The following is a 20942-nucleotide window of genomic DNA, read 5'->3' as shown; positions in this document are numbered from 1 at the left end:
CAGGAATACCATCTGTGATGTTTTTTGGTGTTTTTTTGTTTTTGTTTTTGTTTTTTTTTGCCATAGAATTTGAGAAAAAAAATCAGAAAAAGAGAGAAAGCAGTGGCCACGAGATGGGCTCGTGGGAGCTCAGCGTGAGGGGGTCAGCTGAGCGGGGGGTGGACAGAGATGCAGGTGGTTGGAAAGCCTCCGCCACGCGGTCCCTGCCCCTGTGACAGAGCCCTGGGCGAGGAGTGGAAAGCTGATCTGTCACGTCTCACACTACAGATGGTGTCAACTTCCAACATTTGGTAGATGAGCCTGAGCTTTCCCTTGAACTTGTTGCTTGGAGCTTGAAACCTCATTTAAGTTGACCTCCTGCAGAGCTGTGGGTTATTGGGAGCTTTCAAATTCCCCAAAATGGCTGGGAACCAAAGGCTCCCCCAGGGTGCGCTGCTTCTCTTTTCCCTCCTCCGTCTCTCTGGCTTCATTAATTCTTGTTCTTTGCCTTGGCCTTAAGCCTGCCTCTCCCACCTCATCAGGCCCAGATGGGACCCGGTGGGGCTAAGAGGGTGCTGACCTAGGATGCAGACCCCATGCTCTGCGGTCTCCCCAGGCATCTTCACCCAGGGGAGGGCTGGCATATGCACCCCCAGGCTTCCCCAACACTGGAACCAATGGCTGGAGCTGGGACTTAAGACATGTGAGTGGTGCCTGGAGGGAAAGAGCCTCCCACAGGCCCCCAAGCAGCTCCCACCACTGCAGCCTAAACCAGCAAGCCCAGGCTTTCCGGCTTGCTATGGCGTGGCACTTCTTGACATCCAGCAGGCGAAGAAAGGGTCTTCGGGAGTACAAACAAGTGAGAAGTGCAGTGAGCATACCCTCTGGCTCTCTCCTCCAGCACTGGAGGGTGGAGCTCTCCTTCCCTCCGCATGGACCTGGCTCCAGTGTTGTGGGGCACAGGGCTGGGCTTATGGTTGTTTTGGTCTGAGGCTGAGCAGGTCCCTCCCCTGCAGGATAAAGGAGGCCTGCCTAGGCCCAGCGGGGCTTGGGATTTGGGGTCCAAGTCTCAGCTGGTAGTAAAATGTGAGGTTGCATTCTTTGTACTTTGACTTTAAAACTCACGCAAGGAAGGAGAAGGGCTCAGTCAAGGCAGGACTCGTGCCCAAAGTTCCATCTCGTCATGCTACATCAATCTCCCTTCACTCCAGGTAAGAACCTGCAAATTTTAGCTCCTTTCACTGCACAGTTATTCCAAGACTCTGATGTTTAAGGGAGACAAATTCCTCACTACAAAAAAGTGGCACTTTCCACGGATGTGTCTCTGTGCATGGAACCCAAAGGAAAAATGACAAATGACAAGCACGTGGATATGTTGTGTGAGGCCCAAGGAGATGGGCCTTCTTGGCTTCCTCAAGGGTATTCCAATTCCTTTACCCCAGGAAACAGGGAGGGGGAAGTGTTTTAGCCACAGGACTTCCTGCCCGTTCTCTCCATGCCCATTTCCATTGCAAAAGGCTGAGAGGCCTTTTAAGATTTCCCTTTTAAATGAATATCCAGGAAGAAGATGCCTCCACAGAGGGAGTGATGAGGGGGGGTGGGTCAGCATAACTGGCCTTTCTGCGCCAGTCTGACCCTCCCAAGCTGGGGTGGGTGAAAGAGTGGGTCGGCCAGCAAGCACCCAAATGTTAAGTGTCAAGCTTGGCTCTGCTTTTAGGAGAAGTGGGGACACGGGCAGGCTGGCTCCATCTCAGCCCCACACTGCTGGCAGCCCCACACTGCTGGGGCTTTTTTGTCCTTAGTAAGTAAGACCAAATCTCTCCAAACCGCAGAAGGTCGCAGGGGACCCCCCTCCCTCCCCAACCTTGGATCCGGGAGGACTCAAGAAGCACTGATTCGGGAAGCGCTAACGTGTTTATTTTACGAGGTGGGTGCTGGGAAGGAGGCAGATCGTCAATAAGAGGCCACCGAAGGAGAAACTGTGAACCCCACTGAGCTGGACTACTGGGCTGGGTTCTGGGGACGGCGTGAGGGAGGGAGACGGTACTCGGCAAAAGGGACAGTGTCCCCGTCCCGGGCACCGCACGGACGGCAGTTTGGCCAGTGACCTGCGGCCACCCCCACGGGATTCTCGGCTGCCCTGACCCGATCTGGGCGAGCAATGACGCGCCAAGCCCGAGGCCACGCGCCCCGGGACTACCCCACCGCATACTCGGATGCACACGCCCAGACACACGCACACACGCGCGCGCACACGCACACTCACATGCAGCCGCACACACCCTGCCACACACGCCAAGCAGGCACACACAGACGCAGGTGCATGCACACACGGCCATATATTAACTCTGATTTATAAGTGCACCCTAACCAGAGGGCAATCGGAACAACAACAAAAAAATTATTACTCTTAAGAGAAGAAATGACTGCCTTCTCCCCTGTCATCCTGCAGAGTGGGTGCAAGATGAGTTGGACACAAAGCATGTTCTGGGTTCCCCGCCCTCCTCGCTGTGCAGGCGTCAGCCCCGGAGCCCCAGGTTGAGTCCTCTTGCTGCGCTCCCAGCGGCAACCTCAGTGAGTTGGGGCTCCCTGGCCCTCGTGCAGGCAGAGCTGGCACCAGCCCAGGTTCAACCCCGGGGCCCCTTCTGGCTCAGACCCCTTGCTCAGCCTATCTATGTCTCCAGCTCCCTCTGGCCCCAGAGCTGCCCAGACACAAAGAGCCTAGTGTCCAGGGGGCCAGAAGAGGCAGGATCCGGAAAAATGCAGAGCTAAAGCCACCAAAGCCACCTGAGGGAAAGGTTTGGGGTGGCGGCTGCCTTGGGATTGTGGATGGACAACTGGGCAAAAGCAGCCTCATCGGAGGAAACTGAGTGCAGGGCCTCCCGGCCTCCTCTGAGCGGGGCCAGGGCAGGGGGTAGGAAGTAACTGGAGTCCTCCGCTCCCATTCATTTAGGGCTGGGATGGAATTCAGAAGCTGCAGCTGTTACAAAAGACAGGAGGCAGGGGTGGGGGGTGGGGGCGGGTGGGGCCTGCCAGTCCTAGATCCTGACTCTGGGGTGGGAAGATGACAAGGAGAAGTGGACAGTTTCACCCCTTTGTACCAGGCCCACAGCCGGGTTGCAGAAGACACGGCAACTGGTTTCCCAGAGAAGGGCCAGGAGGTGAGGAGGAGGAGCTCTTTCAGGGGGCAGGAGCCTCGAGGGCCACTGAGGGCCTGATGGGGACGTCACATCTCCACGTGTTGCCCCTTGCTGTCTGTCCCTCGTTGTGGCTGGTCCTGGAGGCCGGGCTCTGGGCCCCCAGTTCCTTCCCACTACTTGATGGAGTTTCTAATCGTCCACCTCTGTCCCGTGCAGCTGCGGAGGATGAGGTCAATGCCAGCCAGGCCACGGTTCTCCACCTCCAGGCAGCGCCCGGTGCCCTTGTTCATGATGGCGCCATTCTAGGAGGAGAGGGGACACAAGGTGGGGGGAGGGCGGTGACAGAGGGGGTCCGAGAGGGAGGGAGCCAAGGGGGGAGCAATGGAGGAAGGGAGGGAGAGAGAGGGGCACTGCCTTGACCACCAAGGCTCCTGGCACATGGCTTCTCTTGGGGAACGGATCCCACCTAAATTATTTACACAGGACGTGAGATCATGGGGGCTTCCTTTGGGACCCCTAGAGTCAGAAAATAGATAAGCTTCGTCAGGTCCGGGTGGCTGAACCAGAGGGAATGGGTGCAGGGCTGGTGGGGGACGGGGAACGGTCAGCCCTGCCAACTGTGGACGTATGGAAGCTAGGCCCAGACCCTTGCAGAAGGTCGTCTCCCACTGAAATTCCCCCTGGAAGGCTCTCAGACCCAGTGCTGGGCGGCCTGGGCTCCGGCTGCACCGTGCTGGGGAGGTGTGGTGAAGCCAGAGTTGCCCCTGCGGCCTGCAGCATGCTCACCAGCTCGGGGGGGCAGGGAGGGGACCCCTGTTCCCTGGGACCCCCTACCTGGATGAAGTTCCAGCGTTTGTACAGGCTGCTCTTGACCTTGTCACAGTCGAGAAGCTGGGGCAGCCGGCTCTTAGCGTTGTCCACTAGGCAGCGGGTGTCAGGAAGGAGGGTTGTGGTGCCCAGGGCTCCCAAGTGCAAGAAGCCTTCCTTGGTGAAGCGCGCGAGCTATGGGGAGATGTGTCTCACCGTTAGCAAATAAAAATAAAACCGCGTGAAGCATACTGTGCATCCCACGTATGCGCTGAACAGACAGCGAATAACGCAGTTTTCACAACCATCCCATGGGATAATGTCTATAACAGCCCCCTTCATGTTACAGATGAGGAAACCTAGGCACGGGACATCTGGTCACCCAGCTGGGTCTTGGCCTCTCTCCTTGGCTCCCTAGAGCCTGGCTTCCCTGGCCCAGTTTCTGTTCGTGAATGAAGCAAGGAGGCAGCTCTGCCTAGGGCATGAGTGGCTCTTCAGGTGATGAGATCCTCTGCTGGGGTTCTTACCTCCTGGGGAAATCCCCCCCTGCTTGGATCCCCAAAGTTGACCTGCTCTCCTCTGAAACAAGTGACAGGGAGTTTATTAAGTGCCCTTGAGAAAGATGCGGTTAACATGTGCTTTAAACCCAAATTAGTTCCGAATCAGAGTAATTGTCAGAGGAAAACTGGTAAGAAAATCCAAAACCCTCCCTCGCCCTCCGTCAACAATGTTTGCCTGAATATATTTAAGTGCACCAAATGCATTCATCCATTGGGATGAATGGCAGCGAGCTGCTTTTATGTTCAGGGGAAAGATATACACAGCTGCTTATTGAAATTATGAATCAATCTATTATCCAGCAGGCAAATGAGCAGCTCTAAGAACATTAATTAACTGAGCATATCTGTGACCCAGATGTTTAAAGAGCGAAGCTAAATGCCACTGGGACTTGGAGGTTCTCTTTTCTGAGGTCTGGCAGGGCGTGAAAACAATGCATCCCAGGTTGCTAGACACTGTGAAGACCAAACGTCCGCCCCAAGCCAAGCAGGTGCCAGGCTGGGCAGAGGCAGGTGAGGAGGGACCCAGGTGGGATTTCCTTTCAGGTGCAATGTGGCTTCTCAGGCACTGAAAATGCTTGATCATTTGCATAGGCCTAGCTGGAGTAGCCAAGTAGTTAAGTACCAGGGGCTCACACAAATATTCTTTTATGAGAGAGTCAGGGGAAGGGAACATGGTCAGGAGTTAGGAGAGGGGACTAGGACAACAGATCTCACACCGCCTTCTCCGTAACATGGCAGGATGCTGATGAGTGCTGGGACCTGACATCAAACCATACTCCTCTTTGCCCCAGTCCGGGATCAGGAAGATTTCATGGTGCCTGTTCTAGTTTGCTCACTGTCAGAATGCAACACACCAGAGATGGATTGGCTTTTAATAAAAGGGGATTTATTTCATTAGTTCTTCAGAGGAAAGGCAGCTAACTTTCAACTGAGGTTCTTGCTTACATGGGAAGGCACAGGGTGATCTCTGCTGGCCTTCTCTCCAGGCCTCTGGGTTCCAACAACTTTCCCTGGGGTGATTCCTTTCTGCATCTCCAAAGGCCTGGGCTGAGCTGGGAGTGCTGAGAGGAAGTATGCTGAGCTGCTTGGGCTGTGTTACACTGAGTCTCTCTTTTAAGTACCAGCCAATTAAATCAAACATCATTCATTGCAGCAGGCACACCGCCTAGCTGACTGCAGCTGTAATCAGCAACAGATGAGGTTCACATGCCACTGGCTTATGTCCACAGCAATAGAACTAAGCACCCTCACCTAGCCAAGTTGACATCTGAATCTAACTACCACGGTGCCCTTCTGAGCCATTGCTCTCCCACTCCTATGCCAAGACCCCATGCTTCTTCTCTAAGGATCTCTGTTCCCAGCCCTATGTACATTCCGTGGCTCTCCTGCCTCCAGGACTTTGCTTCGGCTGTTCCCAGCTTGGAGATGCTATTTATTTGTCTTCTTCTAGAACATTCTGGCTTTAACCTCCCTAGGACCTGGTGCAATTTTCTCTTCTGTGATGTCTTCTCTAACTCTTCCAGCCCCCAGTAACTATCTCTCAAGTCTTCAGAGCAACTTGGGTCCAAATGTTCTACTTCTCCTTTCAAAGTATGTCCCAGTCTCATCTACCTGTCTTGAACTTTTTATTTATTCAGTCAGCAGTTGACGGACATTTGCATTGTTCCCATTTTTCAGCTATTATAAACAATGCTTCCATAAGTATTATATATGTACATACGCTTTCAATTTTCTTGGGAAATATCTAGGAGAAGAATTTCAGGTCATATGATGAGTCATAGTTTAAAAGATTTGAAAGATGCATACAAATTAAGAATTATTCTATCTCCCTGATGAATTGAAACTTTTTTCATCATAAAATGATACTGTTCATCTTAAATATTGCATTTTGTTTTGAAGGCCATTTTGCTTGATAATAATGTAATTACCCCAGCTTTCTGCTCTTTAGACTTTGTACACCATAAGGCCATCTTTTTACTTTCAACATTTCCCTTTCCTTATATTTTGGATGTGTCTCTTAAAAACAAAATACTGCTGGATTCAAAAAAAAAAAATCACATGGCAATCGCTGTCTTTTCACTGGAGAGTTCTGTCCATTTATATTTGTTGTGATTAATAATATATTTGAACTTATTTCTACAATCTCTCTTTGTGCTTTCTGTTTGCCCATCTTTCTCTGTTTCCTTTTTCTTCTTTTCGTGCATTAATCCGGATTAGTTGAGGTTTGGTTTATTTGTTATAATATTATCTTATTTCATTGTTCCCTTTTACATGGGAAAATGAAAAATAATATCTCTATTATTTTATTGTTTGCTCTTGAAATTTAACTACAAATACTGAAACACTTAGCAAAGATATCAATATCTTATTTACCCCACCCTCAAAGAATTCAAGAACCTCAAGTCACTAAATCTGATCACCTCCTCCTAACTGTATTTTGATTACATATTTTCCTCCCAAATTAGAACTTTATTCATATCATTTTATGAAGAAATGCTTGGTTAGGTATACTTATATATTTATGATTTCTTTGGTTATAATTCATTCTTGCCTCAAGATATTCTTCTGGGGTCATTTTCCTTCTTCTTGAAGTGTATTCTTTAGACATTGCTTTGGTGACTATAATGGTAAATGCTCTCATTTCGTGTGCATGAAAATTTCTTGGGGGTGATTTGTTACACAGCAAACACTAACTGATACAGCTACTTTCTTGTGAGCCTAACAAGTTTTAATTGTGTTTGTTATATTTTTATCTGGAGTCAAGTTATAGTTTAGTGGGTGGCCCCTCAACATATCTAACCTGTTATACTGCTGGAAACACACACGGAATTACAACCAAGCCATTAGCCATGGGAAATTATCACTTTAATATGATGCTCACTTTTACTAAGTGGAGAAGAAGCATATATTCACAGATCATGTATTCTACTGAGCAGCCAATAGCAAAGATTCTTCCTCTGTATTTATGCCTGTCTAAAATTTCTCAACATTATTTGTCAAGTTATGACCAAAAGACAACCACTTCCTGCTGTATACCCACTGTCATGATTCTCCTCCAGGTTCTAGAAATACAAACTTGAATCACCTTTACCCATTCCCTCTCCCTCATCCTCTCACCCACAAAGTTGCAAGTCCTAAAAGTTCTGCCTCCACAAATGTCCCTCTCATATGTTTCCTCCTAAAATTCCAGGTGTGAATATTCTAAGGATCTGCGCGTAGCTTTATAATGGGTCCTCCTATTTCCAGGCCTTCCCAGTTCCAATGCATCCTACCCAGTCCTGCCTGCAGGTTCAAGGCATATTATACTCCTTGTTTCAAAACCATCAATTCTCCCCACTGTCCACAAATTTAAGAATAAACTTTTTACTATGATCTCCCACTAAATGACTCCAACTTACATTTTCAGGCTTAATCCATGATTTCCTAACTTAGCCAGACAGCCAGCCTGAGATTTCTCAAAAGTAGCCAACAGGCCTGAAGTCTACTAATGGGGGATCTCCTACTCTTGTCCCAACCCTATCTCCTGCTTCCAGTGGTTCCACAAAGATTCCACCTCATGTGATTTCTTTCAACTGACATTGCTTTGTATTTTATAAACGTCTTTCCTTGTTCAGTGGGTGTGCATGCATTTAGGATAGTAACCTCCTACCCATCTTTATATAGTTTGAGGACCAAGAAAAATTAAGATTAATACCTTGAAAAAAACAAGGGCTCTACAAATATCTATTGAATGGAATGAGATTATTCTAGGTTTGGCTGCAAACTCTGAGCTCAAATTCAATTAATTCTCATTTAAGGGAAAAAGGAATTTTTTAGTTGAGATGATCTAAGAGACACACACAACTATGAACCCAAATTTAACAGCTTTGAGGGGGAACTACAATATTCAGGCTATAGCCAGGTAAACAAAACCCGGCCAGAAAATTGTGGACTGACACTGGAACATAACAAAATCCATCGAATTGTCAAAAAAATCATGGCTTACCATTGCTTTCACGTTAAAGATCTTTGTCATTACTTTAAAATCAGTCATCGTCATTATAGAAAACCAAGGTTTAATGAAAAATGCAGTTTATCCAGCTTCCCCACATAGGAGATAGAGAAATGAGTTCCACTGATCCAAACTTGCTTTGGGGGTGAATTTATTCATTATTTAGTCAAAGTCCCTAAGAATGTTTTCTTGTGACTGTATGTCTGCACATATACATGTATGCACTTAAAAACAAATAGACTTGTTCTAAGAAATTATCATGGAAGTGAATATACAACCATGGGATGATATTGTGAACCACTGATTGTACACCATACATGGGATGTTCATATTTTAAGAATGTTTGTGTTTGTATGTTCTTTTGTTTGGTCAATACAAATATAAAAACAAAAACAAAAACAAAAAACAAATAGACCTTCACCTTCATGGGCCTGGACATGTGGGAAGGACAAAGAAGGGGGCAGCCCAGCAAAGAAGAGCCTTTCTAGGGTCACAGAGAGCCAAAACTCAGTCCCACATATGAGCCAGTGGAGGCTGCAGGCTGGGAAGATGCTTTATTCCCACTTTGTAAAAAAATAATCAACTTTATTTATTTAGCATTTTTCCCCATATGCCACTCTATTATTAACTCCTTGTAATAGTTTCATATATTTGTTCTAGATCATGGAGGGAAGTTTTAATATTTGTACTGTTAATCACAGTCATTGTAACAAGGGTTACTGAGTTATACATTTCCACGTTTTAACTTCTAGCTTTTCTTCTGTTGACATATATGACACTAGAGTTGTCCTATCAGCCACACTCACATGCAGTTCAACATCGTTAATTATTCTCACAGTGATGTGCTACCATCATTTCTATCCATTTCCACTCATTTAAATTCAACCTAGATAAAAAATTCTATACATCTTAAGCAACTGTTCCCTGTTCTCTAGAAAGGACAAGAGTTCTCCCCAAGCCCCCTACAAACACATCATTTCTGCTACTGTTAACATCTTGCATTAGTCTGGCTCATTTGTTACAGGTGATAAACCAAATGGATATATAATTAGGACTTGAAGCCTATAGTTCACATGAGGGTTGACTCCATGTGTTGTAATGATCTATGGGTTTTGACAAATGCAAAATATCATGTCTCTACCATCATCCGTGGGCCTTTTTGACATTAAGGGAGAATTCTGCCTTTGGGGCACCCCAATGCCACATCCCAAACTGAATATTGGAGAAAAATGTTTCAAACATATATCTCAAAGAGAATAAGTGGTGGCTGCCTGAGAGCTGAAGGCAGAGAAAAAAAACATGATAAGGAATCTCTTGGGAATGAAAGAAATGTAATATATCTTGATTGTGGTGGTGATTTCACAGGTGTGTACACCTGTCAAAACTCATCAAATACACTCTTAAATGGATGCAGTTGATTGTACTAACCCCAACAAGGTTGATTTAAAAAATGTGCATCTGGGAGCTCAGCATGTCTTCTAAGCAGAGAGGGCTGGCTCCTGGGGTGATGGGTAGACCCCAAGGGCCTCCCTTCCTAGTGTTTTTCCCTGTCACCATTAGGACTCATCATGCTTGGCTAAAGCATTTGCTTCCCAAAGCTGCCCTTGCTATTTGGGATGGGGAGACACATTGGTACCACAAAACCCTGGGTTGGTTTTCCTGCAGGGTGGATCGATCAGGGGAAGGATCAATGAAGGATAGAGGGTGGCAGGGTCTGGCTCACAGAGCCTGGAAGAGAGAGCTGAGGGCCTCTTGGAGAGGGACCTTGAATGTGAGAAGCAGCAGGATGGGGAACAGAAGAGCCTTCGAGAGAGGGGATGATAGGCAACAGGACCCACCCCCCGACTCCCCAGAGGAAATTCTACGCAGGAAGCTCAGCATTGATGGCTAACAGGGGTAAAGGAGCAGAGACTCTATTTTCAGTAAGATAGCGCACTGGTAGCAAATGCCTTTCTTTCTTGTCTATGGGGCTGCTCTGTACGTGAAGCTGGAAGGCAGGATTGCATCCTGATATGGAGTAGGAATGCTGGAAAACACTTTGCTTCCTTTATAATAGCGCATAAATCTGAGTTAAATCTGTACCTCTACTCAACTGTCTTGCCTTCTTATTTGGCCAGTTAGATCAGTGTGTGTACCTTTGTTCTGTGTCACGAAAGGAGCAGAGGAGCACAGTAGCCAAGGGCTAGGACCTGAAGCCTGTTTAAGAGTCGGAACTTAATAGTCCTATGTCCCTAGGCCAGTTACTTTACCCCCATGGAACTCTGCTTCCTCTTCTTTAAGATGGGAATAATTACAGGATTTGGGGAGGGATTAAAAAATTAAGGGGAAGAGCTACTTAGTATAGAGTGAGCCCTCTATATTTGTTACTATTATTTCCCCTGACCATGCCCATTTCTGGAGAATTAGGGTCTTGCTTCTGCTTTGCTTTTTTATATTCATCTCTATAAAATGGGCTCCAGTATGGCCTCACATGATTATCCTTTCCCATCTCTAGCTCCTTCCTAGTTCTCGGGAACTCCAGGCTTCCTGTTCCCGCCCAGAGCTAGGCCAGCAAGTCGTTCAGTTTGATGCCCCAAGCACTTCAACAATACTGCAGGGCAGCAGAGAACCCAGAGTTACCCTCCCAGCTCATTGGGCTCTCTTGCGGATGGATCTTTTGACTACTCATGTTGGACCTCTGACCCCAGGAAGGCTAGAGTCTACTCCTGCCAGCCTCCTACCTCCTTTTTTCACCCTGGCTTGCCTGGGCTGGACTGGATTCTTAGAAATTTGGGGCCTTTAATTGGACTCTTAGTGCCTCTGCTCCATATCCCTAAAGCCACCCCTGTGGTCCACTGACACCCCTGGTTCCTTAACTCTCATGGCCTCTCATTTTAGACTCACTGCCCCTCCATACTTCTGCAGTAGGGAGAGATGGAGGCTCCCCCTACCATTTTCTTCTCCCAGCATGCTTCCTACTAGCCCATGCCAACACCTGCCAAGACAGCCTTGATCCGCTTCAACTAACCTGGATCCTAGAGCCTGCATCCTTGCAGAGGGGTTAGGATGTTCACACATACGAGTGTATTTGTAGATTCTCTGAGATTTGGGTTCAGGTTTCCAACATCACTGAGCTGTACACTAGATTTAGTTCCAGATCTGTTCATTTGCCTGATGTTATCTAACCAAGGACAATGACCTTGCAAAAAATGGGTGCACTCCAGGGAAACCCTTGATACTGTCTCAAATATTAGGGACTCACAATTCAATAGGCCAAGCCCTTGATCTTGAGACTTGCTCTTACAAAGCTTGGTTCTGTAGTGGCGAACCTAAGCCTACCTATAGCCATACCTAATGGTTACTTACAGAAAACCTCTGTTGCTCAGATATGACCTCTCTCTTTCTAAGCCCAACTCTTCAGGTAAAATCATTACCCTTCCCGCTTTGTGGGGCATGACCTCTAGGGGTGAAAGTTTCCCTGGCAACATGGGACATGACTTCCAGGGATGAACGTGGCTCTGGCACTGTCGGATCAACACCTTCTTGACAAAAAGGGGAAAAAGAAATGTCATGTAAGGTGACAGTGGCCAAGAGAGTTCAACCTGTCCAACTAGCTCGGGTACTCTCATGTTGACCATCCCCCCCTCCCGCCCAGCGCATAAGTGGACCTAAGAGCCAGTGCCAGACCGTCTTTGCCCTGACATCCACCCAGCCCAGCTGAAGCACCAGGGTGTCTGAGCTTATTCATTCATTTCTTGTTCACTCTTCATTCAACATCAAACATTTGTAGACCAACCACTATGTACCACACACCTCAATCAGAAAGAATACTTTCCTTGCATTCCATGGAAGAATCCCTTCTCTGGAAGCTGGGGCTTTTAGCATTATAAGCTGTACTAGGTGAGCTAGAAAATGTGGTTCTTGGAAAGGTAAACCCAGCTGGAAGGTCAGGTAATTTCTATCCTTTCCGTGGATGTGAGCCCATAAATTTCTCTCTGAAAAAAAAAAATAGCCTCAATCCCTGCTAAATACCATAATTTGACCCAGGGGAAATTTAGTGTTTGGCACCATTTTTGTTCAAATTAAAATGACAGAGCTTCCACTTTCTGATCATTAAACCTCAGTGTTCTCTAGATTTTCCACTAATGTTTTAGAAGTGAAAACAGTCCCTTTACATTTAGTTCCTTCTGTTCTCCTGGCAACCTGCCCTTAAACATGTGCTCAAGCCCCCCTCTGTCCTGATCCTTTTATTGTTATTATGAGTGTGATAATAAATGCATACAGAAAATCAGATTGGCTATTTAAAGGTACAATTCAGTAATATTAATTATATTTACAATGTTGTGCTACCATTATCATCATTCATTATCAAAATTTTTCATTGTCCCAAACAGGAACTGTATCCATTAAGCAATAACTTCCCATCCCTATCACCCCTGGTAACCTCCATTCTACTTTCTGTCTCTCTATATTCACTTATTCTAAATACTTCATATAAGTGGAATTATACAATGTTTGGCCATCTGTGTTTGACTTAGCATAGTATTTTTAAGGTCCACCCATTTGTGACATGTATCAGAACTTCATTCCTTCTAAGGGCTGAATAATATTCCATTGAATATATATAGTACATTTTGTTTATCCATTCATCTGTTGATGGATATTGACTTGTTTCTACTTTTTAGTTATTGGAAATAATGCTATTATGAACATGGGTGTACAAATACCTGTTTGAATCCCTGTTTCAATTCTTTTGGGGTGTATATATATATATATTGCCCCTGTCTAAACAAGACTCTCCCTGGGGTCCACGGCCCCTCACTGTTATCCCATCTCCTTTCTTACTTTCACAGCCAAGCTTCCTCTCTGCATGTCTTCGCCACTTCCATTCTCTTTCTCTCCAGCACCCACGGCTGTCTGGCTTCCTTGCCATGCTCTATTGAAAGTACTCTTGACCATGCTTTTTGCTACTACATTTAATGCACAGTGAGTGGTCTTTAGCTTTCTTGACCTCTGTGCAGCAGGACTCAACTCTACAGCCTTTGGTTTGTGGGATACCCTTTTCTGACTTTTCTCTTCAGGTTCTGGTGTCCTCACCCAGATTCTGTTGCCCACTAAGTGTGGAGTGGCATCAAGGCTTGGTCCTAAGGCCACTGGTCTGCTCTCCCTTGCATATTCCCCAGCTCCTTATCCAAATCCCCAATGTCCATCCGACCTCAGCACCAGGTTTTCAAGTCCAGCTGCCTCGAAGGCGTCATTATTAGTGTTTCCATAAGCCCCCTAACTCTGCCCCAAAGAGAACCCTCATCTTCTCCCCCCACCCCAACCTCAGCAAATGCTACCACGATCTATCAGCCAAGCAAGGAACGTGAGTGCCCCCTTTGCCTTCTTCTTCTCTTCTGTTAGTTCCTTCTGTCCTCCTGTCAACCTGCCCTTAAACCTGCTCTCAAGCATCAAATCCTGCAAATTCTGACCTCCTAAATAGTTGTCTAAAGACATGCATTTATACTGATCCCACTCATTCTAATTCAACATTACTGAGTCCATTTTACTCACTGCTCTTTCACCAACAGCAAGGATCTTGGTTCTCATCATCCACAATTTATTTACTTACTTGTTCAGTCTTGGCATACAGTAATCTCAGTATTGCTAACTCATACCTTGTGAGAGAGACAAACTTGCTAACTAGAATACAGAATTTGGGATGTTTATCTTTAACTTTACAGGATCCAGCCAAAATTTTCCAAATTGTTTTCCAAAGTAACTTAGCTTAGCATTTTTCCTTCCCATCCACTTTAGTGTGGTTACATCCATTCATTTATAATCATATATAATTAGATTAAATTGTTACTGTTTGTCTTCCATGTGGGTCCCTGTGATAGTTTGAATGTTTGTGTACCCCAGAAAAGCCATGTCCTTTAATCCTGATAAAGTATTTTTGGGTGGAAAACTCTGATTAGATTGTTTCCATGGAGACTGACCCACTTAATTGTGGGTGAAGCATTTTGATTCAATGGAGATTTGACTCGGCCTGTTTAAGATAAGTCTTGATTGGTTTACTGGAGTCCTTTTAAAGGGGAAACATTTTGGAGAAAACAAAGTTGCTTCAGAGCTGAAAGAGATGCAGACATTTGGAGATGCTTAGATTGCCGACAGAGAGAGCAGATGCCTAGAGACAAATGTTTGGAGATGCTGAGCCCAGCAGATGTTGCCCTGTGCCTTCCCATGAGATGCTAAGGAAGCCGAACTCAGAGTTGTGTCCTGGAGAAGCTAAGTAAAGGCCCACAGACGCTTAGAGACGAAGCCACCAGAATCAGAAGCTGGAAGCAAAGAACCGGAAGCAAGGACCAGCAGACGCCAGTCACATGCCTTCCTATGTGACAGACATCGACCTTCCTTGAATCAAGGTACCTTTCTCAAGATGCCTTAGTTTGGACGTTTTTATAGCCTTAGAACAGTAAACTTGAAACTCAATAAGTTCCCTTTTTAAAAGCTGTTCCATTTCTGGTATATTGCATTCTAGTAGCATTTAGGAAACTAAAACAGGACCCCAACCAGCATCTTAGTTAAATTTAATTATTTTATTATGTTTTGACTATTTGGTTCTAAGAGTTTGACTTACAAAGGTTATTCTAGAGAGAAGTATCACTCCCTCTCATTCCTTCTGCCCTGCTCCCATTCTTTCCACCCCATCCATCCCTACCTACCTTCTGCAGTGAGTTAATCAATGCTAGACGTTTCTGGCTTATCTTTACTGTATCTCTTCCACAGAAATGAGCAGGATAAGATATTATCACGTTATTATTTATCATCCATGAAGGTTAGCACACTATACATACAATGTACTTTGCTTTTTTCACTTAGCAATATATCTGGAAATCATAGAGCACATCCTTGCTATTTTTCACAGCTGCGCAGTACTTCGCTGCATAGACCTATCACAGTGTATTCAACCACTCTCCTATGTATAAGCATTCAGGTAGTTTCCAATATTTTGCAACAGCAAACAAGGCTGCGCGATGACTAACCTTACACATTTGCACTTTCATTTTCAGGTTTTGGAGATGCATCTGCAGGGTGGATTGCTAGAAGTGGGATTGCTGGGTCAAAAAATAAGTGCATGTGTAGTTTCGTTAGGTTTTACCAAATTCGTCTCCAGAAAAGTGGTACCAATTTGCACTCCCCTCAGCAGTGAGAGGGTCTGTTTCTCCACTGTCCTGTCAACAGAATGTGTTGTCAGTATTTTCATTTTTGTCAATTTGATAGGGGAAAAATGGTATCTCAGTGTTATTTTAACTATGATTTTCCCAATTATGAAGGGGTTTGAACATTTTTTCATATAGTTGAGGGCCATTTTATATCTTTCTGTTGATTTGCACGCTCATAAACTTTTCCCATTTTTCTATTGGGTTTTTGACCCTTTGTCCCTCAAATTTTCAATCCTTATACAATAGGGATATTAGTCTGTCATATAGCTACAGATATTTTCTCTATGTTTGTCAGCTGGCATTTAAAAACGGTTTTTTATTAGAAAAGTTGTGGATTTACAGAAAAATCATGCAGAAAATACCTATATCTACCCCCCACCAAAAGGATTGACAGCTTGCATTAGTGTGGCACCTTTGCTACAATGGAGGAGAGAATAATTATTATAATTGTACTATAAACTGTAGTCCATAGTTTATAACAGGGTTCACTGGGTTGTCCAGTCCTATTTTTAAAACTTTTATTCTAGTATTGGTTCTACAACCTAAACTTTTTCCTCTTAATCACATTCACATTCCTTAATTCAGAGTTTTTGCTATGATCACCACCATCCATTACCCAAAGTTTTCCATCACCCTCAACAAAAATTCTGCACCAGTTAAGCATTACCTCCCCATTCCCTACTTCCACCTTGGCACTTAGCGACCTGCTTTTTAGTGTCTGACTCTCTGAGTTTGTGTATTCTAATTATTATATATCACTGAGATGATAAAATTTGTCCTTTTATGTCTGGCTTATTTTATAATTCAACGTGATTTCTTTAAGTTTCATCCATATTGTCATATGCATCAGAACTTCATTCCTTTTTATGGCTGAATAATATTTCCTTGTATCTATAGATCATATTTTATTTATCCGTTTTTTCATGAATGGACATTTGATTACTTCCATCTTTTGGCAATGGTGAATAATGCTGCTGTGAAAATCTGTGTACCAGTATCTGTTCAAGTTCCCGATTTCAATTCTTTTGGATATGTACCTAGCATTGGGATTGCCAGGTCATATGGTACTTAATTCCATGTGTCTGAGGAACTGCCAAACTTTTTTCCACAGAGGCTGCACCACTTTACATTCCCACCAACAATGAATGAGTGTTCAAATCCTCTCCAACACTCATCGCTTGCTGCTTTTTTAATAGTAGTCATTCTAATGGGTGTGAGATAGCACCTCATTGGGGCTTCAATTTGCATTTCCCTAATGGCCAATGATGTTGAGGATCTTTTCAGGTGCTTCTTGACCATTTGTATATCTTCTTTCCAGACCCTTCCAACCTATTCTCCCAACTGTAACTCAAGCGATCTTTCCAATATATGCCCAAGCCCCTTGTTAAACCCTTTCCATGGCTCCCTGTTGAGACTGCCATAAAATTTCAACTCCTCAATAATCAAGATGGGGTTCAGCATTATCTGCCTCCTACCTATTTATCCAGCCTTAAATTTCATCTCTCCCCTCCTAGTACTGTGCTTTCTAACCTTCAGAATCCTGGGAACTTAGTTTTTCCATCATTAAAAGAGGACTGATGGGAAGCCTCTCAGAAATAATGCAAGAAAGAATGAAATTTTTTCAGTGGGGTGTTATGAAATTCCGGGTGCAGGAAGTTATTTACCACCCATCTATGTCTGAGATTTGGATATTTTGGTGTCTTATAAATGAGGCAATTAATGAAGAAAGCTAAGAAAGACACAACAGAATAAGACTTCAGGATATTATATACTTTGAAATATGGCAGAGATTTTTCCATCAGGAAAACCACATCAGTACCTCCTTCATAGGGTTGGTCTGAGATTAGATGAACTAGTGCACATACAGTTATTAGAACAGGGTCTGGCATTTAACGAAACTCAAAAAATACCACTTAGCTATTTTTCTTTAGGGGAAAATTTGTGTCACCAAATTGCACAGTGATGTTCATAATTATGTTGAAGGCTACCCAAATTGCTCTGACAACCGAAAAAAATCAGTAGTTGGACTTAGCCCAACACCTGCTTATTTTATATAATAGCATGTTAATTAAGTGAATTTCTGGATGGCAGGTGCCTCCAAGCCTCCTCCATCTTTCCAAGTAATTTATTTAAACCTTTGCTTAAAGGACCGAACCATGCTGGAAAATCTAGCCGAATTCTGGAAATGCCATGTTTTATAGAATGTGAGCGTTGGAAAGAGCTGTAGTCACTAGGTAATCTCCCCATTTCCCACATGAGAACTTGAGGTACTCAAAATACCTGGAGGTATTCAAAGTTTTCACAGCTGGGGTCAAGCCATTTTGCTATTTGGATTTTTTATTGTCTCAGAAGTAGAATCTTGTGTATATAATTGAATTTTTCTTGCAAGATTAAAGGTTTTCTGAGACCTCATTGTCATCACTGTGAACAACTTTTCTTACATTGTTATGTGCCAAGGCCCTTATCTAAATACATTTCATTTAATAACTAATTTAACGGACATCACACTTCTCTAGCTTAGACAGTATTCATTATCTTCATGTTACCAAGAAGGAAACTGGAGTACAAGGGGCTTAATATCTTGCTCAAGGTCACAACGAATAAGCAGTAGAGCTGGGATACGAACCCACATGGTCTGACTCATGAGTCAGCCAATGGACTCACGAGGACTAAGTAAAGACTAATCTAGACCAGCAATTCCCAACATGCCTTTGCAGAACACTAGCTCCACAAGCTATTTATAGGTGTTATATGAAACAAGGGGTTCTGCATTCAAATAAATGAAGGAAACATTAAGCTCAAGTTAAACAGGTTTTACTTACTGAAAGAGTTCTCAGAGCCATTAACATAAGCATGCATTGCAGATGCAAGGAGTGAAGATGAGTGGTGTCTTTCCCATCCCATCAACTAGCTCTTGGGACAACCTCAAAGATATTTGCAGTAGGGCAGAGCTACTGTCCTCAGCTGGAGACCTGCTACCTTTTAAAGCCACTGAAGTTAGCCACATTCAGTGCTGGTGAGGTCAACTCTCAGCACTCCTGAAGATCCCCCCTTTTGATAGAAGCTAAGAGTTCCCACTGCCTTGTGTCCTTTCCAGTAAGCTCCTAGAATCTGTACTTTGGCTTGACTTTAACTTTACAACTTCTATCAACTTGAATAGGTCAATTGACCTCAACATGGCACAACTTTTCTATTTGTAAAGCAGGAATGGATACCCACCTGATGGGTAGGTTACGTTGGTTAAATAAAATTATAAATCTAAAGCATCTATTACAATGACTGGCTCAATAAAATATAGTGCTTTCCATTCTCATTCCTCATAAGCTTTTCTCTTACAGAGAATGATCTTTTGGCAGTACGTAATGAGATCTATGGAATAAGGTAGGCATACGGTATGATTGGGAACTCCTATTGGATGCAAGAACACATAGAAATGTAACACCTCTTAGTATCATCATGAAAGAATTAACGCTGAGGCAGGATATGTGTGAAGTGTCTTTCCCATCTCACTAAGATGCAGGGACCAAACGCTTTCACCAGCCATGTATGGCTGTGACCAATTCCTTGGTCAGCTTGGCAGGATTTTAGAAGCCCCATCTTCAACCATGCATGGCATGATAAAGTATCTAGAACACTCGGATGGATACTGAGGCTGAGCTGACTAGAAACCATGTCCTTGCTCATATTTCTTGTGACTCATCTTCAGTAATTGGCTGACTGACATACACATCTCCATGGAGGGTCTACATACTCAGGGCCTCTGGAAATTTCACAGAAAATGAACAAAATTTTAGGAGCAGTATCAAGCAGGGCTCACCCTTTATGATACAGCTGCATAAAGGAAGGCATGAAGAGAACACGTGTGCAGCACTGTGCACTTCCAGCAAGCACAGACAACAACATCACAGAGTGGCTTGAAGAAGACCTTCCCACTGCCCTACAACCAGTGTTCTCTGCACATGGTGTCCACCGTCGTCTCCAAATAGGTGGAATCCCAGCAACTCATCCCACAGAACCTTCCTCCATGGCACTCTGCACAACCCCTTTAGCTCCTGAGTCAGGCAGGTTGTATAACAAGATCAGCCTAAGACATCTCCCACCCACATCTAGTCTTCTAGCCTCCTCTGATGGAGACTTAGACTCTTGAGGCGCTGACATCTTATGCCAATGGTTTAAACTCCTCCAGCCAACTCTTCAGGATCTGCTTTTAATTCTGATTAGCCGTGTTCTCAGTCACTCTCAATTTCAAAACAAGCATCTTTGAAAACAACCATTCGACAGACACTCATCACCGTTTCAAAGAGAAATCAAAACCCTCCGATTGAATGAAAAAGTCATGGGATGAGCTTATTCCAGTGTTCTCCACTTGCTCTGTTGAACCTCATAGTGCAAGACATTTGCTGCCTTTTCACCAAGAGGCTTCACCTTCCCCTTTCTTGTCCTTCAGAAGCAGCTATGCTGCTTCTTTATTAATTCAGTGATATGAAAACAACCTAAGAAACCAACATATTTCTGTGCAAAAAATTTTAAAAAAAGAAGCTGAAAGTCAGCCTTAGAAATGATAATCCTTGTTTTACAGTGGTGGGATAATGGGTGATTTAAATACGCATTTTCTAAACTCTCTGGAACGCTATTGCTTCTTTAGCAAAAAAGAAGAAAACGTTAGCAGTGCCCTCCATTGTCAGTTGAATTTACCAGCTGCAGGCAAGTAGGGAGGTTCCACTGAAATTGTGGGTGCCAGTGTACCTGCAATCTGAGTTCCTTACTCCAAGCCTTACATGAACACAAAACCTTCCTGGATCCCTTTTTGTGTCTGAAGAAAACTTCTAAGGAGATCTAAAACTTTAAACTAAGAATCTATGTTGGAAAACAATTTATGATTGCAATTCTGATTTTCTGGAAAGAATAGCTCATCAGTTCACTTCTGGCAAGAAAGAAATTGCACAGTAATTCCTCCACACCCTTGAGTCCCCCTTAAGGCCAAATCAAATGTGAGTGAATATTTACTTGTGTACACGGTTCAGGAAATCAAGCATCCCGGTTTGCTGTAGGTGAACTGTGAGACTCACTTATCAGGGATAATTAGAAAAAGGGAACTGGGGATTGGAAATAGAAAAGAGATGCAAAGCAGATGGTAGAGAAAGAGGTCTGGGTCTCCCCAAGCCTGGAAAAATCTAGGGAAATGAAACAGAGTAAAGCTGCTCTCCGAGGAGACCTGAAAATTGGATGCAGGCAGAAGGTACCAGGGCTGCACAGCCGCTGCGTTGGAGGCAGGGCA

General features: G+C 44.5%; 1 protein-coding gene across 2 annotated transcripts in view; it reads right to left on the bottom strand.

Annotated features, from left to right (window-relative positions):
* Window positions 1–1881: 1881 nt before the first annotated feature.
* GALNT17 (polypeptide N-acetylgalactosaminyltransferase 17) overlaps window positions 1882–20942 on the bottom strand; it is a 443754-nt gene continuing 424693 nt past the window's right edge. For both annotated transcript variants that reach the window (XM_077140206.1, XM_077140207.1), the window contains 2 exons: window positions 3954–4121; window positions 1882–3421 (listed from right to left, as the gene is read on the bottom strand). In XM_077140206.1, the coding sequence (XP_076996321.1) occupies window positions 3293–3421; window positions 3954–4121 (297 nt within the window). In that variant the 3' untranslated portion in view covers window positions 1882–3292. The remainder of the gene's footprint in view (window positions 3422–3953; window positions 4122–20942) is intronic.

Source organism: Tamandua tetradactyla, chromosome 23, assembly GCF_023851605.1.
Source record: "Tamandua tetradactyla isolate mTamTet1 chromosome 23, mTamTet1.pri, whole genome shotgun sequence".
NCBI classification, from domain to species: Eukaryota; Metazoa; Chordata; class Mammalia; order Pilosa; family Myrmecophagidae; genus Tamandua; species Tamandua tetradactyla.
This window is presented reverse-complemented; position numbering and strand designations above follow the sequence as displayed.